The 20,096-nt window shown below is 36.3% G+C and overlaps 1 protein-coding gene across 1 annotated transcript in view; it reads right to left on the bottom strand.

Annotated features, from left to right (window-relative positions):
- The window catches only part of COL19A1 (collagen, type XIX, alpha 1), a 207,236-nt gene that overhangs the window by 37,596 nt on the left and 149,544 nt on the right, over positions 1–20,096 (bottom strand). The window contains exons 13-24 of the mRNA XM_010003471.1: positions 12,636–12,698; positions 11,862–11,906; positions 10,886–10,921; positions 9,920–9,955; positions 9,759–9,812; positions 9,086–9,139; positions 4,469–4,522; positions 3,233–3,322; positions 2,843–2,887; positions 2,647–2,724; positions 1,342–1,377; positions 1,046–1,099 (exon numbers count right to left, since the gene is read on the bottom strand). Of these exons, the coding sequence (XP_010001773.1) occupies positions 1,046–1,099; positions 1,342–1,377; positions 2,647–2,724; positions 2,843–2,887; positions 3,233–3,322; positions 4,469–4,522; positions 9,086–9,139; positions 9,759–9,812; positions 9,920–9,955; positions 10,886–10,921; positions 11,862–11,906; positions 12,636–12,698 (645 nt within the window). The remainder of the gene's footprint in view (positions 1–1,045; positions 1,100–1,341; positions 1,378–2,646; positions 2,725–2,842; positions 2,888–3,232; positions 3,323–4,468; positions 4,523–9,085; positions 9,140–9,758; positions 9,813–9,919; positions 9,956–10,885; positions 10,922–11,861; positions 11,907–12,635; positions 12,699–20,096) is intronic.

Genomic DNA, 20,096 nt, shown 5'->3' with positions numbered 1-20,096 from the left:
AAAACTGCCTTTAAATAAAATCCTTTGGGAATACAAAATTCTCTTAAACTAACAGGATCACAGGTGAGCTTAACAATTTGTTTGTTTGTTCGTTTTTGTCTCTTCCAACACGATTACATACTTTCTAACAATTGCTCAGGAAATTCAGAAAGCTTCTTGTGCTGTCAGAAAAGTCTCTGTAAGCATTTTTTTTTAAAGATAAATTTGGTTTTTTAAAAGTTCTGAGGTAGTCGCTGGGGCTCCAGATAGAAGCAGAAATAACAACTGAAGTTTTGCCTTTCTGCAAATTTTGCAGATATGCACATTGGGCTCTCCTGACTCCCATGTAAAATACTCAGTTATCTTTAAGGGTGCAGTTTGGTCTGAGGCACACACAGGTTTTTTCGCATCTTGCAGTGCTGGACTTCACAAAACCTGTAAAGCTTTAGCACTGTTAAATACAAAACATTGCTGCAAACCCAAGAGGAGATGGTAACGCCTAGAGTGTGGTAATGGGTCGGAATTTATTTAGAGCTTTTGCTTTCAAACCCAGATACTTAACTTTTCATTACTGCTATAGGGAATTCATCACATTAGAGACTAACAGTTCTCAGAATTTCATTTAAAAATAATGTCTTATTTCTCTGGCATAATAAAATTAGCTTTGGAATCCCCAAACTTTTTCTTTGAACTTTTAACAGGAATAATCAAAGTATGCTCCTGAAAATTTCAATTATACAGGACTGCTTCTGAGACTGAGGAACACTATGCCAAGTTATAGCTTGGCAGAAACTCTAGTATAAGAATTGTAACACCTGAAAACAGAGTTTTTATCCTGTACCTGTTAACATAAACGTAATTTGTACTGCAATATAATCAAGTTTAAAAAAACCCAAAACCAACAAACCAAAACCAACAACACAAAAAACCAGCAAAGGATATAATAATTAAGAAGTCAAATTAATTGAATCATCTGGACCTTCTAGGCTTGCTAGCTTATCTCATCTTCTTTAAATATAAAATATTTGAACCAAAGCAAATGTACAAGCTTTCTACGTTTACGTACAGGATCACCTGGAGGACCTGGTAGTCCTGGCTTTCCATCTCTTCCTGGAGTGCCCTAGAAACAGATGTAAAATTTGGTGGCCTTAAATCATTGACAAGGGACACATTACTTTTTGTTGCATACGTAGAGAACTGTCACTTACATTAATACCAGGGGCACCTGGAGTTCCTGGCAATCCTGGGGGTCCCCTAGGGCCCTAAGAGCAGGAAAGGTCACTTAAGAATATTTTCTTTTACTGTAAACTTTGTAAAACTAAATTAATGGTTTTTATAATAAACAGAAAACTTATATCCTACCTGCACACCTGTTGATCCAGCTGGACCTATAGGACCCTGCAAGAAAACTCTGAATCATCAGTAGTTATACTTTTTGGGATAAGGGACCTTAACACAAAAAACGCTGAATGTGGGATATCGGTGCAGTTTGCCTTGCAAGAAATACTTGCTCTATGGTTTGGCTTTAAATCCAAATCTAATTTTGCCAAAATTAAAGAATTCAAGAATTTGCTGAGACTCATTTTTAAGTGCAAGGAATTCCAAAGAATAGTGCTCTGTGATGAAACCTGCTATTTAACTAGCAGATTCATAAGAAAAGCTGATATTCAGTTGAATAAAAGCAAATAGATGATTTAGCAATAGATTTCAGATTTGAAAATATTTTAACTGAAGAAATTATTTTTAAGGATTGTTATCTTAGATTAAGATCTCAATGTGAGTCTCTAGTAACCTGTCTCAAACATTTTCTCTCTGAGTGGTGTTGATAAGCTGAAATGTATCAGCCAACTGTACTGGTCTGGGCTGCAGAGAGGTTGCCCTACTCACCACAACAGATCTCATGTAATAGCATGTACCATCAATACCATCATTTTTTTTACTGAACAGCCTGAAAACACTGCAGATGGATTTCATTAAGGGCAATAGAAAGGAAGAAACCTGGGAAACAAGTGGAATAGCAGAAACACTTAATTACAACAGCTTTTTAGTATGAAAGCTCTAGATGCACTGCATCAATGTGCTTCATGTTGAATTTAAACTGCACAGAGATGCATGAGGAAAGCTGTCCAAAATCAGAATTTTACTATTCTCTGGCATAGTTCCTGGCACTGTCAAGTTCTCATTTACAGGCAGTACACTTAAGCTTGCAATTAACAGACATCACAAATTCAAAATCTGGGAGCTGATGCAGAGCCTTCCACTTTTCTTCCATGTGTCTTTACCTCTTCCAGTACCAGCATAACTTTCAAAATGTCATAATCTACAGTGTTGAATATGCTTCTTCTCTTGCACCAGCACTCAGGATGGATTTTGCTGACAAGTGTAAACAATTGTTGCTTATAAACAGCACAGTATGAAGATGTCTCAACATCATTACTAGGAAGCACATCTGTACAGTAGCCATTGACCCTCTCAGTTCTCCAAGGCTTCCATTTTCTTACTTATCACTATGTCTTTGGGGCTCTGGATAAAGGGAAAAGATGTTGAGTTGTGAGTCAAGTCAGAAGGAAGTTAATGTAATGACTTTTTACTATCCTTTGTTTACTTGTTGCAGTTTCTCAGTGATGCAGAGTGAGAAGCTCAAATTCTGAGTGTCACTATACTTACTGGTGATCCCTGAATGCCTATTCCAGGGGGCCCCATGTCCCCAGGTGCTCCTTGTACACCGGGTAGTCCTCTTTCTCCCTGAGAAGAATATAAAGTTTTCAGTTACAATATGTCTGAAAATATAAACTACCCAATTATCCTGTTTTTTGTGTTGGTTTTTTTGGGTTTTTTTTTAGAAACAGTATTTTTTTTATACCTTTGGTCCCCGTGGACCTGGGTTTCCTGGCATACCAGTGGGACCCTAAAAAACAAACAAAAAAAGCCCCCAAAACAAATTATGTTTTGAAATCAAAGGAAATAGCTGAACTTCATTTCCAAAATTAGTTAGTCTTTATAAATAAACTGTGACAGATTTATAAATGTCTTCCTTTTTAATAGCACTGTCACTATGATTATTTGTGAGCCCTGCACTAACAATACAGAATTCTAGACTATAGTTTTATGCACTTATAATTCCACTATGACATATATTTGAACTTTGAAATTACATCTGAAAAATACTTATACTGATGTCTTTCATTGAACAATTGCACAGTTCCCCACAAGAAATAAAATAATAAAAGCCTTTTCAGATTTATGGGCTTACTGGTGTTCCAGGCAGACTTGGTCCAGGGGGCCCCACGTCACCTTTTGGACCTGGATGTCCTGGTGGTCCCATAATCCCACCTGGGTCCCCCTACAAGATAAATTTGAATTATTAATTGAAATGCGAGAATTTTCTCTTATGAAAAAAACCCCTAAGCATTATCAAGATTGTCCTAGAAATTGCCAGGAGTTTCATAAGGAATAGAGGAAAAAAAGACAAGTATATTACTGTTACTGTTCCATGGTTATTTTCTTTCTCCTGCCTTTTAATCATGTCACTTCTTCAAACTATTAATTAATTTTATCAGTTTCTTTTCTACTCCACAATCTATAAATACTATGACACATCACATATCTTACAGTATATGCTTGTATATCCTCTTTACTCCCCTTCTTTACATTCAATATATAAACACATACCATTTTTAACTCTTGCTGATGTAGCTGAATTCTAACTAAGGGTTTTCTACACAGCAAAATACAATGCCATAAAGAGATCCCTTGGGGCCTGCAGGAAAGCTGGGTAGGGACATTTACAAGGGCATATAGCAATAGGACAAGGGGTAATGGCTTAAAACTGGAAGAGGGTAGATTTACATTAGACATTAGGATGACATTCTTCACTATGAGGGTGGTGAGACACTGGAACAGGTTTCCCAGGGAAGCTGTGGCTGCCTCCTCCCTGGAAGTGTTCAAGGGCAGGTTGGATGGGGCTTTGAGCAACCTGGTCTAGTGGGAGGTGTCCTTGCCCAGGGAGGGGGGTTGGATCTAGGTGATCTTTGAGGTCCCTTCCAACACAAAACCTTCCATGATGCTATGACCCTATGATCCCAGCCTTGGCTCACATTTGAGGTGGTACAGCTGCTCCAGTGCACTGCCAAGATGAATATGTCTGACTGAAGGATTTTACACATTAATCTGAGTAGAACACTGTACTGAAAAGGCTGTTCTGTAGTCAGGACCTTAGCTGATATTTTTGCACTGCACAGTTTTAATATAACAGCCCAATGCAACCTCCTTGAAATATTACTTAAATTATAAATCTAAAGAGTAATTGGATTGCCATATTGGCCTGCAGCATCTCTGAGGAGCAGACAGGGCTTGCTGCTTGTACATTTTAAAATCAGTTCATAAAGCAGCCACACAGATGCATTACAGAAGGATAAAAGGTTTATTCAGAATTGACAGTCTAATATTCTTTAACATACCAAGCTTAATTAAATCACTTAAAATTTACCTTGTCTCCTTTAATTCCTGGGTATCCTGGTACCCCATGCTCTCCTGGTAAACCCTGGAATTAATAAAAATATAACTGCACATTTTTATAGCTATTTCCTTAAAAATTATCTAAAATTGCAGATTAAAATGAGTTTACACATTACTGTTGATCCAAAATGTTAAAGACTACAAGTTAATGAATGCTCCTTTAATCAAACATATGAATAATTTTTCTTTAAGTTGAAATGTAATTTTCATGGTTATTTTCTGGATCCTAGCATGGCAGAATGGCAGACTGATACATTTATTTCTTCCACTTCAAAATAATTCCAAGTCTTGAAAATCAATCATTTTTCAAGGAAGGCACTAGTAGCAGGTACAAAATTGAGTTTTAAGTAAGTGTTTCATCTTTTGTGCCTATGAAGGGTTGCATGATTTTCTACACTAGTTAATTACTCATATTTGCATCATAAAAGCCTCAATGAATTTCTGCACATTACTTAATCCACCCAATTTCTTTAGAATGTTTTAGATACTTAATGGATAGCAAATATTTTCAGCAGAACAAATAAATGCTATCTTTTATTTTGCCTAAATCTTCTAATCTCTCCCACTTTAATACTAACTTCAGCATTTTCCCTTGCCCTTTTCTTTAAGAATTAGCTATATATACACAGAAACAAAACAGAATTTAAAAAAAAAAAACCAACAAAAAAAAACAACAGAAGCTTTTTTAAATAACAGGGAAGGTTAGATTGTGCTCTCTTACTACACTGTAACAAACAGAAAACTTTTTCCATAACCCTTCCATGCTATTCAACCAACTATAGCATCAAGCCCTTCATTAAGAATACCAGTAATTTCTACACTAAATGGTAAATTTTTCTAAACTGAACAGTAAAATATAAGTATGATACTTAATCCGGAATAGAAAATAAGTTTCTATGAAACTAAGAAATTTTTCCTTTGGAAAGAAGATAAACAAGTCTTACTTGCTGTAGGAGTTTTCAATCACTTAAGTGACAGTAAAACCATTTTTAATATTTCATCAGTTTCAAAAGGCTGCATAATATGATTTATGATTTATTACAATTGTCAATCCATGATGTTTTATCTATAGAAGATAAAAACCCAACAAACCTGCAGCTATATACAGTTGTCTAGAATAAGTTTAATTTTTTATATATATACTAGAATTGTATGTAAAAATATGAGTCTTCAGGTTCATCTATATCTAGGATCTACATATAATATATATTGCATTTATCTGTCACTTGATCAAAGACCCAGCAGAGCAGCATTTTTAAAAGAAGCAATGATGAATTCAGGCAGGATGATGATGACACAAGCAAAACAGAAATGCAGTGATTTGTAATCTTAATATAAGAAGCACAGCAGAAAAGGCTTACAAACTATTGCTACAGAAGAGAGGTAAAATGTGTGCCTGAGCTGAGAAGGAAAGTAAGGTATAAAGACATGGTCAATAAGTAACACAGTACAAAATGACTACCCACAGCTTTTAATATGATTTTTTTTTCCCTGCCAGGAGTTGAAAACGTTGTACTCCAGGTGTCACTTTGTTTACATCCCCAAGACTTTTAACAGGTCAACAATAAAAAATCTGACATTTGTGCACCACTGAGAACTGTATTTTAATATTATCAAAGTATATTTCTTAAAAGTCTATTCAAATTCAGAGTTCACTTCCACAAAGTGGTCTCAGACCTAATGTGGAAAGGCCCAAGACAGCAACACCAGCTCCTAGATGCTTCTTTTCAAAGAAATAAGATAAAAACCAAAACAAATCACAGAGCAAAGATCAAAATTCCAGGTCTTTTCAGGTGAATAGCTTAATTAATATGCTAAAGCCAAGCTCTCCATCTCTTCTTAGACATAACCTCTCAAACCTCCAAAATAGGACATAAAAAACCTTATATAGTTTATAAAGGGAGGGAGGAGAACCAGAGAGACGGGATAGGTGTTACTTGTTATGTGACAGCAACCCTGTTGTGTACCAAAACCTAATTTTAGTTTACATGGGGGATTAGGCAGAATATAGTAGCCTGGAACTCTAAAAAAGGATTGCGCCATAATTTGGAAGGGAGACAGCCAGTCACCTCTTCTGCTATGTTAAGGTGTCAACCCAAAAGCCCAGAGAACTTTTGAGTGTAATATAACATTGTCTAATAATTTGTTTCCTTTGATATTCAGGCTGGATTGAAGTTTCACCCAAGCTCTTTCTGCCCAGAGGCACAAGGGTTACAGGCATGCTGGATCTCAGGGGAAGTTCCAGCCAGTTTGATAGATCCTGACAGGCCAGCAGACCCAGCAGCACAAGGTTTACTAAAGGCATATGAAAACCCCCATGAAGGAGGTTTCCATCACCTTGAGAATCCCTAACCAGTTGGCAGAGCTGAGTGTGGGGAACCCAAAACGTAAGAACTACGGGAACATCAAATCTCTGCTGAAACTGCCGCACTATCTCGACAATCTAGAGCCACCAGTTTTGCGCCCACAGGCATAAAGGTTACAGGCATTTCTGGTGAGGTGTCCCATCATCCTGACTCATCCTGGAGGGCCTCCCTCAACAGCCCATGATCTCGAGGTTCAGTAAATCTTCTGTGTCCTGCTTTAGACAGCATCTAAGAGCCTCTAGTGGATCTGGATACTGTGGTTTATTCAAGAACCAGTGAGATAAGAGCTTTTATCCATCTTGATTATTGCACTTGTTCCCCTGTTAGCATTGCTCCAATGAACGTAATTCTGACTTCCCTCTCCAGCAGGGAGATTGTTGTTTGTCCAAGATGATTGGGCAGCAAGTTTTCTTGTTTTGTGTTGTGCAGCTGTTCATAGTTACCAGTCCCAGGTGTTAGTGGTCAAGGTCCTAGAAATTTTTTTCTATGCATATTCCTGATCTCCACAACTTTCCCCCATTTCCAGGACCTTTTCCCCAGCCCAGATCTTGCCCTTCTTCCTTGAGACAACATCTCTTTCCTTTCAGGAACCTTTCTTTGGGGTGACTGCACCCCTCAGTTCTTGCCATCCAAATAGTCTATGTGCAGAAGCAAAACAGGTGATCAGCTTCCAAACTGGTGAGCCTATCTCATGTCTCTATTAACTGGAGACCCTGGGATGTGCCACTGCTGTTTAGGCCAGGTACTATCAAAATTGAGAAGCAGTCCTTACAGTTGCATCTAACAAGCAGCAGGTTTCTGCTTGAGAGTTCACAGTTCAGGTTTTGAAATTCTCACATGGAAACACAAACACAGACCTATCATTTGCCTTAGTGGCTTTAGACACTTTATGACTGTCAGTAATCCACTGCACAATTAAATTGGAAAATGAACTGACAATCATAAGACTAATCTTTCATTCTAGTTTCTGCAGAACATTTTCAGTAATTTAATCTATTGAACAATAATTTAAACAAAGGATTTCTATTAAATACTTTCCAACCAATACTTTTATTCTGGCTAAAGATGTTAATATTGTCCCTAGTTTTAACAGAATTATGTCTTCCTCTGAATATGACTTTTACTCATAAATCTGACCTAATGCTAACAAAATACACGATTGTTTATTCTGTTAAACTTCTTGATCTTTACCCCTTTAACAGGAAGTAAAACAGCTCTGAACAGAAAGCAGGGACTGGGAGAATGAAGCACCCCCAACTGGTTTGTGGCTGTCTAAAGAACCTGAAGGTGCACAAGTCTGTGGGACCTGATGGGGTTCATCCATGAGGCCTGTGGGAGCTGGTGGGTGCAGCTGCAGAGAAGGGCCACTAAGATGATCAAAGGCCTGGAGCAACTCTGCTATGAAGACAGGCTGAAAGAGTTGGGGCTGTTCAGCCTGGAAAAGAGAAGGTTCCGGGGAGACCTTACAGCACCTTCCAGTACCTGAAGGGGCCTCGAGGAAAGCTGGGAAGGGGGTTTTCACCAGAGAGGGTAGTGGTAGGACAAGGGGTAATGGTTTTAAACTGAAAGAGGGGAGATTTAGGTTAGACATCAGCAAGATGAGAGTGGTAATGCACTGGAATGGGTTGCCTGGGAGGTTGTGGAAGCCCCCTCCCTGGAGGTTTTTCAGGCCAGGCTGGATGAGGCTTGTGCAGCCTGGTCTAGTGGTAGGGTTCTCTGCTCATAGCAGGCAGGTTGGAACCTGATGATCTTTAAGGTCCCTTCCAACCTTAACAATTCTATGATTCTGTGGTTCTAAAACCATAGACAGAAACAAGGAAGGACGTGTTTAAATCCTTGGGATACTGTTATTTTCTGTTTCTTCACATTTCACTCATACACACAGTTCTTTCCAGCTCACAATACAACATTATTAAAACTTTGCTAGAGATTCTTTCAAATTTAACTTATTCTCATGAGATAAGTGATTATTGTAGCATTCAGCATCTGTGCAAATTCATATTATCATCCTTATTACTTGTACAGATTGTAATATAAGGACAAAAAGAACAAAAGCAAACAGCAGAACTCTATCTTGAGGCATCCCATACTACTGTGCTTTGGTGGCTTGTTGCTGTAGTGCCACCCAGAGAAGGAGCACCTGTAACTTTGGTGGTACTGCTTCACTGGCTAAATGGTTCCCACACCACTCTTACAGCTTGGTGAAATCACACAATACATACAACTTCTCCTGGTGGTCCTCTGGGTCCAACAGGTCCTGGAGGTCCTTGTAGTCCCTGTGAAATGATATATAGCACACACTTGAGGTAAAAGACAATAAACCTGTTTTAAACTCAGTGTAAAGCATTCTTATATATAAATAAATTAAAACATCAGACATTAATTGTTTTCTTCTATATGGAGTAAGACGTAGAGAGTTTGTTTTCTCTCTCTTAATCAGGGTATCATGAAAGATACACAAGAACAAATGGTGCTTCAGTTACTTTCTTCAAAGCCAGGCAATGACTACTTTAACATTACATGCAGTCTCATGGGATTAAACACAGGAACTGGTAATGTACTGGCAGGGTTATTCTTTTTCTCATTGATGGATAAAAGATGGACGAAGAGCATACACCCAGTTGTTAGGGGATTTATACCTGCAAAATGGGTGCTCATATTCTTGAGTAACCAAATAACACTTGTGCTTTGCATGAATATTCCTTGCTGAGTGAAACAGAGATCAACAAGAATTTTATGAACTAAAAGTCAAATAGCCAAGATCCATGCAAAAAACTTTTGATAGAAATTATTTGCACCTTCTTTTCATTCATACTAGCTAAAGGGCTGATGACATTCAGAATTCTATTGTATAATGTAATGGCTCCTAATACCACAATAATACGTTTCACGTACCTTTAATCCTGGATTTCCCATAAGACCAGGTGGTCCAGGGTCTCCTGTTTCACCCTATTGATATGGTATGAGAAAAAAAATATCCAAATTTACTGTTATCTCTCCCAGTACCACCTACGTACACCAGTGATGTATGCAATGTGTAAAGTAAAAAAAAATACCTTATTTCCTTTTGATCCCTCCATTCCAATTTCTCCCTGAAAACAGCAGGTACAACCATAAGAAGTTAAAACTTTAACTAGGATCAAAGAAGAGTTTAATTTGCCATCTTAAAATACTATAATATAGTTTGCAAACTGAACAAATACTGAGAAAGCATGAAAGATTTTCTGATTCCTTGTGGAAACACTTAAAAGCTTTCCTCTTTGAAACTAATTGTCTTTGCTGGTTTCCATAGCATTTTAAAGAAAAATCACTTGAAAACATGATATTTCATTAAGAGCTTCTCCATTCTAAAGCCTCTTTGTCACAACTAAATCACTACTAGTGACATACTATTCATCTCCAAAACCACATATTATTATAGTATGCCTTATTTTGGTTATTACACTATGTTAATCACAAGTAACTGAGCAACCTTCAGTTGTATATTAAACAACTTAACTAGCTTTTGTCAAATGTCACAAAAGAGGACAATAGTTAATTAAAAATAAGCAATGCATGTGAACAGACTCAAAAACTTAGTGTTCTGAAAATATCCCCCAAAATAACAAAAAATTACAGACACAAAATATGGCTATAAGAAAACTGCCAGATGTTAAAAACCACACTGAAAACTGGTAAAACAATAAAAATAATACAGTTCAGACCACATATAATTCTGTGAAATAACTGAAAGGAAGAAAGAACCTTCAGAGAACAAAAAAAAAACCCATGCCCTTTAAATGCAGTTGATGGGCTGTACCCAACTGCAGAAATGGTTAAAAACAGAGCATCTCTGTTTTTTATTTATAACCTGTGTGAACTTGATGCTCATGTAAGAAGGAGAAATTAAGCATGCTATCATAGCTACAAAGTCACTGAATCTAATAGAAGTGTACAAACAAAAGAATTACGGCATGAATACAATATGAAAATCATATCAAATGGAAATTCTTTACATCAGGTCAACATGTAGCTTTACTTACTGGATCTCCCTTGTCCCCTTTTTCAGAAGGTTCTCCCTATGGAAACATAGGGAAGAGGTGAACATAAATTTATTTCAAATGGTAAATAGTTTATATGCCTGGCTTTTATATGCCTGATCTTGAGAAAGTTTTGGAGGTGTTGTTTTTCCTAATCTATATCAAATATGTGGACCATATGAGTTAACTTGAGAGATGATACTGATTTAATGAGAATACATGACTACAAAGGGAAAAACATCAAGCAGGAGCACAAGGGAGGGTCAGGAACACTGACTAAAAAGACAATGATGATGCATTTGAGCAGTTTACAAATCTGACGTCTCCAACACAACTGCTTTGTAACAGACAAAATCATGAATCTCTCATATGGATAGAGTAAAAAAGTTTCTGCTTGTCTGAAATCTGTTCATGTCCAAGTATATGACAAAAGATACCAACTAGAAGCCTAACAGCTGAATAGTATAATGCCAGTTATTCAGTGGATGAGGAACCGGGTACATCACATGTTTCTGGAAAAACATAATAAACAGCTATTACCCAGTACATTCTCCCATCTTAAATCTTTCTGGAAAATTTAAGCCTAAACTGAAAGATATTAAACTAGGAAGATTATTTATGAATGTTATAATTTTAAGATTCCAGATTATTCATATAAATATTGAATATTGCATTTCTAAGTTGAAAAAGTATGAATGGCATTTAATTTATGAGGCTATCATGGGTCATTAGCTCATATAAACATAATTTTAAACTGGCATTCAATAGAAGTCTGAATGTGTTTAAAGTTAAAGAGTTCGTGAGCTGTTGGAAGAGGGAAATTTACTTACATATATAAATACTCTCACAAGTACACTCAGAGACTGACAGCTTTTCCTACATCTTTCTTGATTCTGAGTATGTTTTTCAAGATTTGATTCATAATCAGTATGCTCAGTCATGTTCTAGTATCACACATAAGCACAGAATAAGGATTTACCTTTTCTCCTTTTGCACCGGTGCTTCCCAACTCTCCTTTTTGACCCTTTGAATAAATAAATTATATTTAAAATCTCTTATATTCTAAAAAATGCAAATAAACTCTATCTCTCCTATAACTATACTTTGTTCTGTGGACAAATTAACAGTCTCCAAATTAAGATAAATCACTGTTGTATTTAGCAATCTGCAGGTTTCTCAATGAAAAAAACAGTCAATCCTCTGACATACCCAGAGCTTTTGTATATTTTCTTTCAAGTTTAATAGGCTTCCAATTGTCAAAAATTCATTCCACTGTTTAAACAGCACAGATGACTATAAACAATTTATTGTCATATATTGTGGATTCAGAGTCTGACCTTCACATAACTTTTATAGGCTGACTATAAGTACTTTTGGTACAGCAAGTCCCTTTGCTACAGAGAATCTGATGTAAAGGTTCATGATTTACTAGTAAAAATACTGTATTTTTTTTCCCCCTAACCAGGAGGGCAACTCATTTGACTTCTCAGAAAGTATTAGAGAAACAATACATAATTCTTTCTGCATTTTCCCTTTCTGGTTATCATAGATTAGAGTAGAAAGGCTCATGTGCTGCACCTAAAGGATGTCATGGTGAGTATTGGACACATAGATGAAAGAACCAGTCATATAGACAATCTATACCTTCAAAGATAATTATTATAAATCAAATAAAAGATACTGTGTTAAGAGTGGCAGAGACAGGTTAGATAGGAGCTTTAAAATTTCTCCAGATTTAATCCAAAAAACTTACAGTGTCTCCCTTCTGGCCTTTAGGTCCAGGGGTCCCAAGTAATCCAAGTAGTTCTGTATCACTCTGTGAAGAAATTTCCCCACAAAGATCAGAGAACAGAACATGCCATCATTAATTTACAGTAATAATTTATTTACCATAATAATTTCATGTAATTTAACAGTAAGTAAATTCAGAAGTCCTAATTTGCTACTAGAAAGGGATACTAAATGCCTATGCAGCACATCTAAGTAAAGTATTGCAGGAACTTTGTTCCTTTGTCACGCATTCATACTCCAATCAGATAAGCAGATGAACAAAAACATAAAATGAAGTGTCTATCTTGAATATTGATATGCAAATATGTGATTTTTTTTTCTTAACTCAATGTAAAAAACATATTTTTGTGCTCATTATTACAGTAGATTTCTCTAGTGTGTCAGAACAATAAAAATAACTTATATGACAAAACCCACAAGCTTTCTACATTTGAGCAGCAGGATATGTAAAACAGAACTAATTTAAGTCTACTACTTTAGTGAGACAGAAGGAGAGGGAATGAATATGATCAACAGGCTCCTTACACTGCTCCTCAAAGAAAACAGGCAGATATAAGGACCAGGCGTTCAGGCTGGATACCTGATCACGTATTATGGCACTGCATCTATTTACTCTTCTGTACAAGGTAGACATACAATAAAATAGAAAGCTAACAGTTTTCTCTTAACAAAGCCAGGCTCAGACTATCTAAGGACAACATGTGGTTTGTTTTTTTTAATGACAATGGAAAAAACAACAACACCTATGACCCTGAAAAATGACACGAGACTCAAGGAATTCAAGTCCTAGAACATCTGCCACTGGGCTGATTGGGAAGCCGGAGCAAGCCAGCTCTCCTTGCCATGATCCAGTTTCCATATCTCTATAATGGGATAAAACTTGATGACCAGAAGTGGTATTTAGACTCTGTTAATATTTGCAGAAGTTTGTAAGTGAACATAATCTGAATAAAATCAATATTTATTCTATAAATGTTAATGTCCCAAAGGATCTTCTTCAGTGTGTAGGGTTCATAACACAGTTACCACCCTAATTATCAAAATGAGCTCCAAAGCATGAGGCAGATACCTGAAGAAGAGGATGAGAGTACTGCTGAGAAGTAGTTGACTACTGCTTGATTGAGAACAATTTAGGTGTCTGTTATTATGAGTATACTGTGAGTCATGATTAAATCTGAGTTGTGCATTTCTTTGCATACATGGAGGAAAAAAGGATATTAGACCAAATAACTGCTTTTATGCTTTTTCCGTATTTATAGGTCATTTGCTCTTTACAACAAAAGGTAAGTAAAATATGCTGAAGAAAATAGTCTTAGAAAAGTAATAATACATTATTCAAGAATAATCTAAAATTATTATGAATTATAAAGATTTTGAGACATTTCCTAAGCAGATTGTGATGTAGTTTCAATTGCTTTTTGTTGTCGTTTTATTTTTACATGTTGAACCTTTTAGACTAAACTTCTCTGCATTCCCTTTCTGAAGATGTTTAGAGGCAAGTTTGACCGAAGTGACCTTATATCTATGTACAGAAAACAGATAAGTAAAAAAGATGACAAGTAGAGGTCTTGAAAGGCCAGGCAAAGGAAGATAACAGGGGCCCAAGAGTGTATAAACACAAATCACAAGGCATCATTTACCAGTCAATGAAGGAATGCAACCTACAGAGCAGAGCAGAACCAGTTTCTTGGCATAACAAAGAGAAAAAAAAAATGCATGTATTGGACACATACAAAGTTTCTAATTTATGCTGCAAGTGTAAAAGACATATAATAAGGAATATAAAAAATATTAATATGATTAATAATATATGCAAGAAGAAGCACAAAGGAAGAGCAACAAGGGAAGAAATGTTCCAGCACTGTCTCTGACCCCATTAAGGATCAATGTTACTACTTACCCTCAGCAGGTTCCCCTCACCTTCACTGAAGTAAGACTGCTGATCTTGGTTTGCTGTTCAGCACAATTTGTTGTTGCAATCAGCAAGTGTATTTATACAATTGTATTTATATGTTCTGTTTCACTATATATATGGATCAAGTAAATTATGCTTTTAAAGACTTGTATTCCAGCCACCTTACATGGTAAGGTGATTGATATTGAGCCAGAAAAAGCTTGGTTGCAATAAATTATATAAACACATTGTGCAATTGCAACTACTCATTTATATCATCCGGACATTGGCCAAAATGCAAATAATCTCATATGAAACAGTGAAATTACAGGGAAACAAAGGAAATATTAATTATGTCGGGTCTTAAGATCTCTCTCACTGATCCCCCATATTTTTGATAGCAATTTTTCATGTTTCCTAGAAACACCAATGCAAAGAATCCACACCAGTATCTTCAGGGCAAAAATCCCCAACAAACTAAAATCTCTATAGCAACAAAAATGTGGTCACAATGAAAATACTTTTAAAAAAAACAACTGAAAGAAAACCTTGTGAGATACTCCAGAACTTGCATTTCATTGTTGGAAAACAACAGCACTGTTTACTCTAGTGTAAGTAATCTCAGAAACCTCAGAATACCACTGAAATAGCATCTTATAAATGAAAATAATTAAGGCATGTTGCAAATTACATACTGGAATGTTAAAGATTATTTGGTACCTCCAAGACTCATTGAACAAAATCAGCACTCATCATAATATATAATAATGTGGGGGGAAAAGGAAAGTTAGTGGTCCCTAAATAAACAGTCAATGGCAAAACAGACACGATGTCAGTCTTTGATATATTTTTCTTGCCCTTGATGGAAAGTATATCATTACCATCATAAAATGCATAGAAACTAATGTGTTTGCTGTACCAGTTGGAGGCTTAAATTGACTCTAGGAAGACTTGAACACGTAGTTACAGAAAGTCTACAGAAACCTGCTTCTTCAATCAGAAAGCTATCTCCTCTCTCATCTAAACCCAAACAGCATTTGCTCATTGCACAGTTAATAGCTCATGACAGTCATTAAAGTCTTCAAACTAGACAGCTGAGGGAATAAGACAGTTGTTAATCTGTACAACATTTAAAAGATGATAAATGTATAGACACAGAGCAGCTGGTTTACATTTTTTCCAGAATATTGTTAATTATGAAATATAAGACACCTTAAGAACTCTTAGAGCCTTAACAGTGATAAGAAATGTAATCTTTGGAGACAGACGCTTGCCAATTCTTGAAGATCACCACTGTATTTCCTCCTGCATAATTAACCTTAAGGGGACCAGCAGAGTAAAAGAGATTAATAGTCCAGAGGCGGGGACTGAGTTACAATAAATATGATATTGATAGGGTTGGTATGACTGAAAGCTGTCTTTGGTAGAAAAAATAAACTGGTAAGAAAACAAAAGGTATAAAAGCAAAATCTAGGTAACTTCAACCCATACATATGAAATGGCAGATCAAAACCAGAAACTAAGTTCTCCAGGTACGAAAATGTCCTTGTCCAAGACCGAATATAAAACTATGTTTAATTCCTAATGCATGTTCTAAGGTGATACACTGATTTGGAATGGATTAAATAAAAAAAAAATCAGAGAAATCACTGAATATCACTCTGGAATCCCTATTAAAAAACCCAAACAAACCAAACAACAAACAAAACCCAAAAAAACTCATCAGGGTATGCTACATTAAAAATATATCTGGAATTCATCATATATATGTTATAGTTACACATTTCCATATTAAGAGATGGCTGTCTTCCAGGTTTGACCTGTATGACTTAAGGCATGAATCACACAGTAACCTCTGTTTCAAGCAAATACTCCTGTAATACTGCTGTAATGCTGCTTCAGTAGCCTTTGAATGGAATGTATGTTCTATTCAGATCAGTTACATGGTCGCTTTGGCATCAATTAAGAAACCTTGCATGACCTTGTTATCACAATGACAGCTACTAATGAGGCTTCAATGATTTGAAAAATCTGTGGTAAGAACTTATACATGGAACACTGTTCTATGTGATTTAAACTTTTTTTTTTTTTCTATGAAGTCCTTGTAGCTGTAGGCTGTTCTATAAGTGAGACAATAATATAATGACAATTCTTGTGGATTGGTAGCAGATCTTTAAAACTATGCCTCCTTGTCTTTCTCCTCTACTCCTAGGATCATGAGAGTAGGTGAAGAAAGAAGAAACGTCAACCACAGTTTACAGCAGTTTGGGTTAGAAATGGGGAGCTGGTGCTTTATGGTAACAGCTAAGTGGTCCACCTTTTGGAGTTACACCAGGAAAAAAGAAGTGAATAGAAGATGCAAAGTAAGTCACACAGAAGCAAGATAGATGACACAGTAGGTATCTGACTGGAGTGCAGACTGAGCCTATGCAGGGGTGGAGAAACGGGACAGGGGAGAATCTACCTTTTGGATGAATTTGGGATGTGGTTCACAGGGATGAAAACTGTGGCAATTTCTGAGCCATAAACACACACTTACAGACACTATGTCAGTTCTCCATACCTCATTATAATGCTTGTCCAATAAATCCAGTATTTCCTTCAGTCCAGAAGAACCCTATATAGAAAAACATGAATCAGAAGGTAGTTTTAATTTGTTTATTTTTAATGCACCTGTATTCAAAGAACAGTAGTAGTGAAAAAGGGTTTAGATTTTTATTTGATTATACAGTCAATTATTTCCTATTATGTCATATATCTTATTTCAGGCACAGAGGATAAGCAGAGTCAGTTTGTAAACCCTTGGGTTTAAAAAAATGACAACTTCTTTTGGAGTGAATTGGTTTGCCAGAGAAGGCAGAGGTGACATTTGTATCAATTTTATTACTAATCTTTTCTGGTATGAGCAACACCTGCATCATTTTAAAACTCCACTGACTCAAAGCACAAGTTTGGATGTAGAGGCAGCTTCTAGTGTGAGTGAAGAGCTAGATTTTTTTCTGTACTTAGGAGTACAGAAAGTTAAATTGAGGAAATTCTCCAAAAGACCATCTTCCTAGCTCTATCAGCATTGTTAGTTTATACACACACCATTCACAAAGAATTTCACCAATGAAGAAGGAACTTCCTACTCAAATGCAGGCTTAGGATGGAGAGATTAAAAAAACTTGTGCTTGAGAAAAATAAAACATGTTAAGATATCTTCTGCTACAAATGAGGCCCTCAAGATTTCCAAGTATTGTAATAAATCAGGGCAGAACACAAAAGGTTGAGTAAAGACCTTATGAACTAAAACTTGGGTAAATTTGCAAATTGGCATAGGATCTCTCTTTAAGCTGAAATTTTCATCATACAATATGAACTACAGCCATTCAAGATGGCTGTAAGAAACATTTGACTACATTACTAAGATAACAACATATTCAGTTAAGTCATCTGGTCTGAATGCAGGTAATTTAATAGAGACAGGGCACAAAGGCAACTTTCCTCCTTCAGAGCTTTTTATAATCACAGACCATCCAGTCTCCACAGCTTTTGTGCCAGTGGGGAAAATGTAGTTGGCATATATGCTACAGGAAACTGAATTTCCATTAGTTTTGAAAAGGGTTGTTCCTGAAGAAAATGGAACTTGTTTATCAGTCAGAGAGGCTATGTCAGAGATTAGTCAGAGTTCCTATTGCACATTTTAATTTTGTATAAGATCATAGTTAATTGTTGTATGTGTCCTGTTATTGTACATACATGACAACTGAAATATTCTGGTGTTATCCATTGTAACAAGAAAACAGCTTTCTGCATTTTCAGAGTAAGAATCTACTGAAAAATTCTCCCATTTTTGTGCTAAAGGATCTGTAAAACTATTACAGGAAGTTAGGGGTCAAAAATCACTGAAATACTGTGCATTGTTGGTCACTATAAGATAAATAACCAGTCAGTATATTTTTCTAAGGATTATCTCAACTGTTTACTATGTCAGAGTTTCTGCTGAATAAATAATCAGTCAATTTAGGGGAAAACATGATGAGAGAGGCAGCAATGATTTTGTGAGAGGTAGCATTCCTCACATCTGATAATTTCATGTGTATGGAAGATGCTGCTTGTGACCATAATATGCAGACAATCCTTGGTATTTTATGCCTTTGCATCACAGCAACAGTTGTAAAGACTGCTAGGAGGTAGTAAATAGATTTCCAGAAGTATTGTAGTTTAACTTTTAGAAAATAATCTCTCTGAAAAGTAAGGGAACTCTGACTATGGCTGGAAGGTCAATTGATACTGTTAGCTGAAAACAAAAAGCATTTCTCTTTTCAGAAAAGCCCCATTCTTGTGGTGATACAGACTACTGTTGATTTACAAATAACCAGATTTATGAAAATGATTTTAGGTCTTCACAGATATAATTGTCACAGAAGCTTAATGCATTTTTGGGTGGCCAATTACTAAAAAGAAGGAAAGTCACGGCATAGGATGAATGCTCTTGTCCCATCATCAGAATATGGTAAAGAACACGGAGCCTCACAGCAATTTCTCTTAAAGACTGAAGAAGGTCTTTTTTTACTAATGCAACTATTCTGCATAATTTCTCTTAGCATCATTGGAGGGGGCAGGAGAGACTGAAGACAATTTCAAAACAAGAAACTTGTATCTTGTTCTCTCCCAGGAGGCTCATTCTTTGGGAAGCTCACTGTTTTCAACATGTACAATTCCTGCATTTCTAACTGGCACTAATGAGTCACAATGCTGGTTACTAAGTCCCAGTGGCAGGCCCTGATGAGGAATAATTGTTAAAAGCCGGAAAATTACCAAGGACTTGCATAAAATATAAGATGCCAGGTTGGTGATACTGATTGTGCAGTATTTACTTTGAGAATGTGCATCCTGAAAGTGGTATCATTTGGCTCCTGTGTAATCATAATTTTAAGTGTTCTGACAAAGAATTTAAAGTGAGGTAGGTCATGATTTGCATTCTGACAGCAATGCCTTCCCTGGCAAGATACATCTGCTCTAGGGAGTGCACAGAATGGTAAGCACATAAAGTTTTCCCACACGTAGATCATTCTGAAAAATCCTTGTGGCTCTCCTCACCAGTGAAGGTACTTCCCTTCAGGTACTGAAATTTAAAAAGATTAGAAACAGAACCATGATTTTGATTAACCTAACAGACTGCTACTTCCCTGGAGACAAAAACAGAACAAAACAAACTTCAATCTGATGGGAAGCAACTAATGAAAGACAGGTACTCACAAAGTTCCTATAGAGTCTGAAGTTATAAAAACCTAAGAATACGGTAAAGCCAAGTTGAAGTCGAATACACAAAAGTAATGAAGACTGATGGATTAGTCAGTACGACCTGGCAGAACATTATTGCAGCACACCTGAACAAGACAGGTGTGTTCTGAGGCATCACCACTAAGATATGAAATATGATCCTATCTGTTTTACTGTGATTATACTGTTACAGAAAGATAGTGGTACTTAAATATTGGAGAACATTAGGATTAGATTTTGAAGCCACATGAAACATCACAG

Source organism: Chaetura pelagica, unplaced genomic scaffold (assembly GCF_000747805.2).
Source record: "Chaetura pelagica isolate M959 unplaced genomic scaffold, ChaPel_1.0 scaffold150, whole genome shotgun sequence".
Lineage (NCBI taxonomy): Eukaryota > Metazoa > Chordata > Aves > Apodiformes > Apodidae > Chaetura > Chaetura pelagica.
The sequence above is the reverse complement of the archived record's forward strand: the minus strand, read 5'-3'. Positions and strand labels throughout refer to the sequence as shown.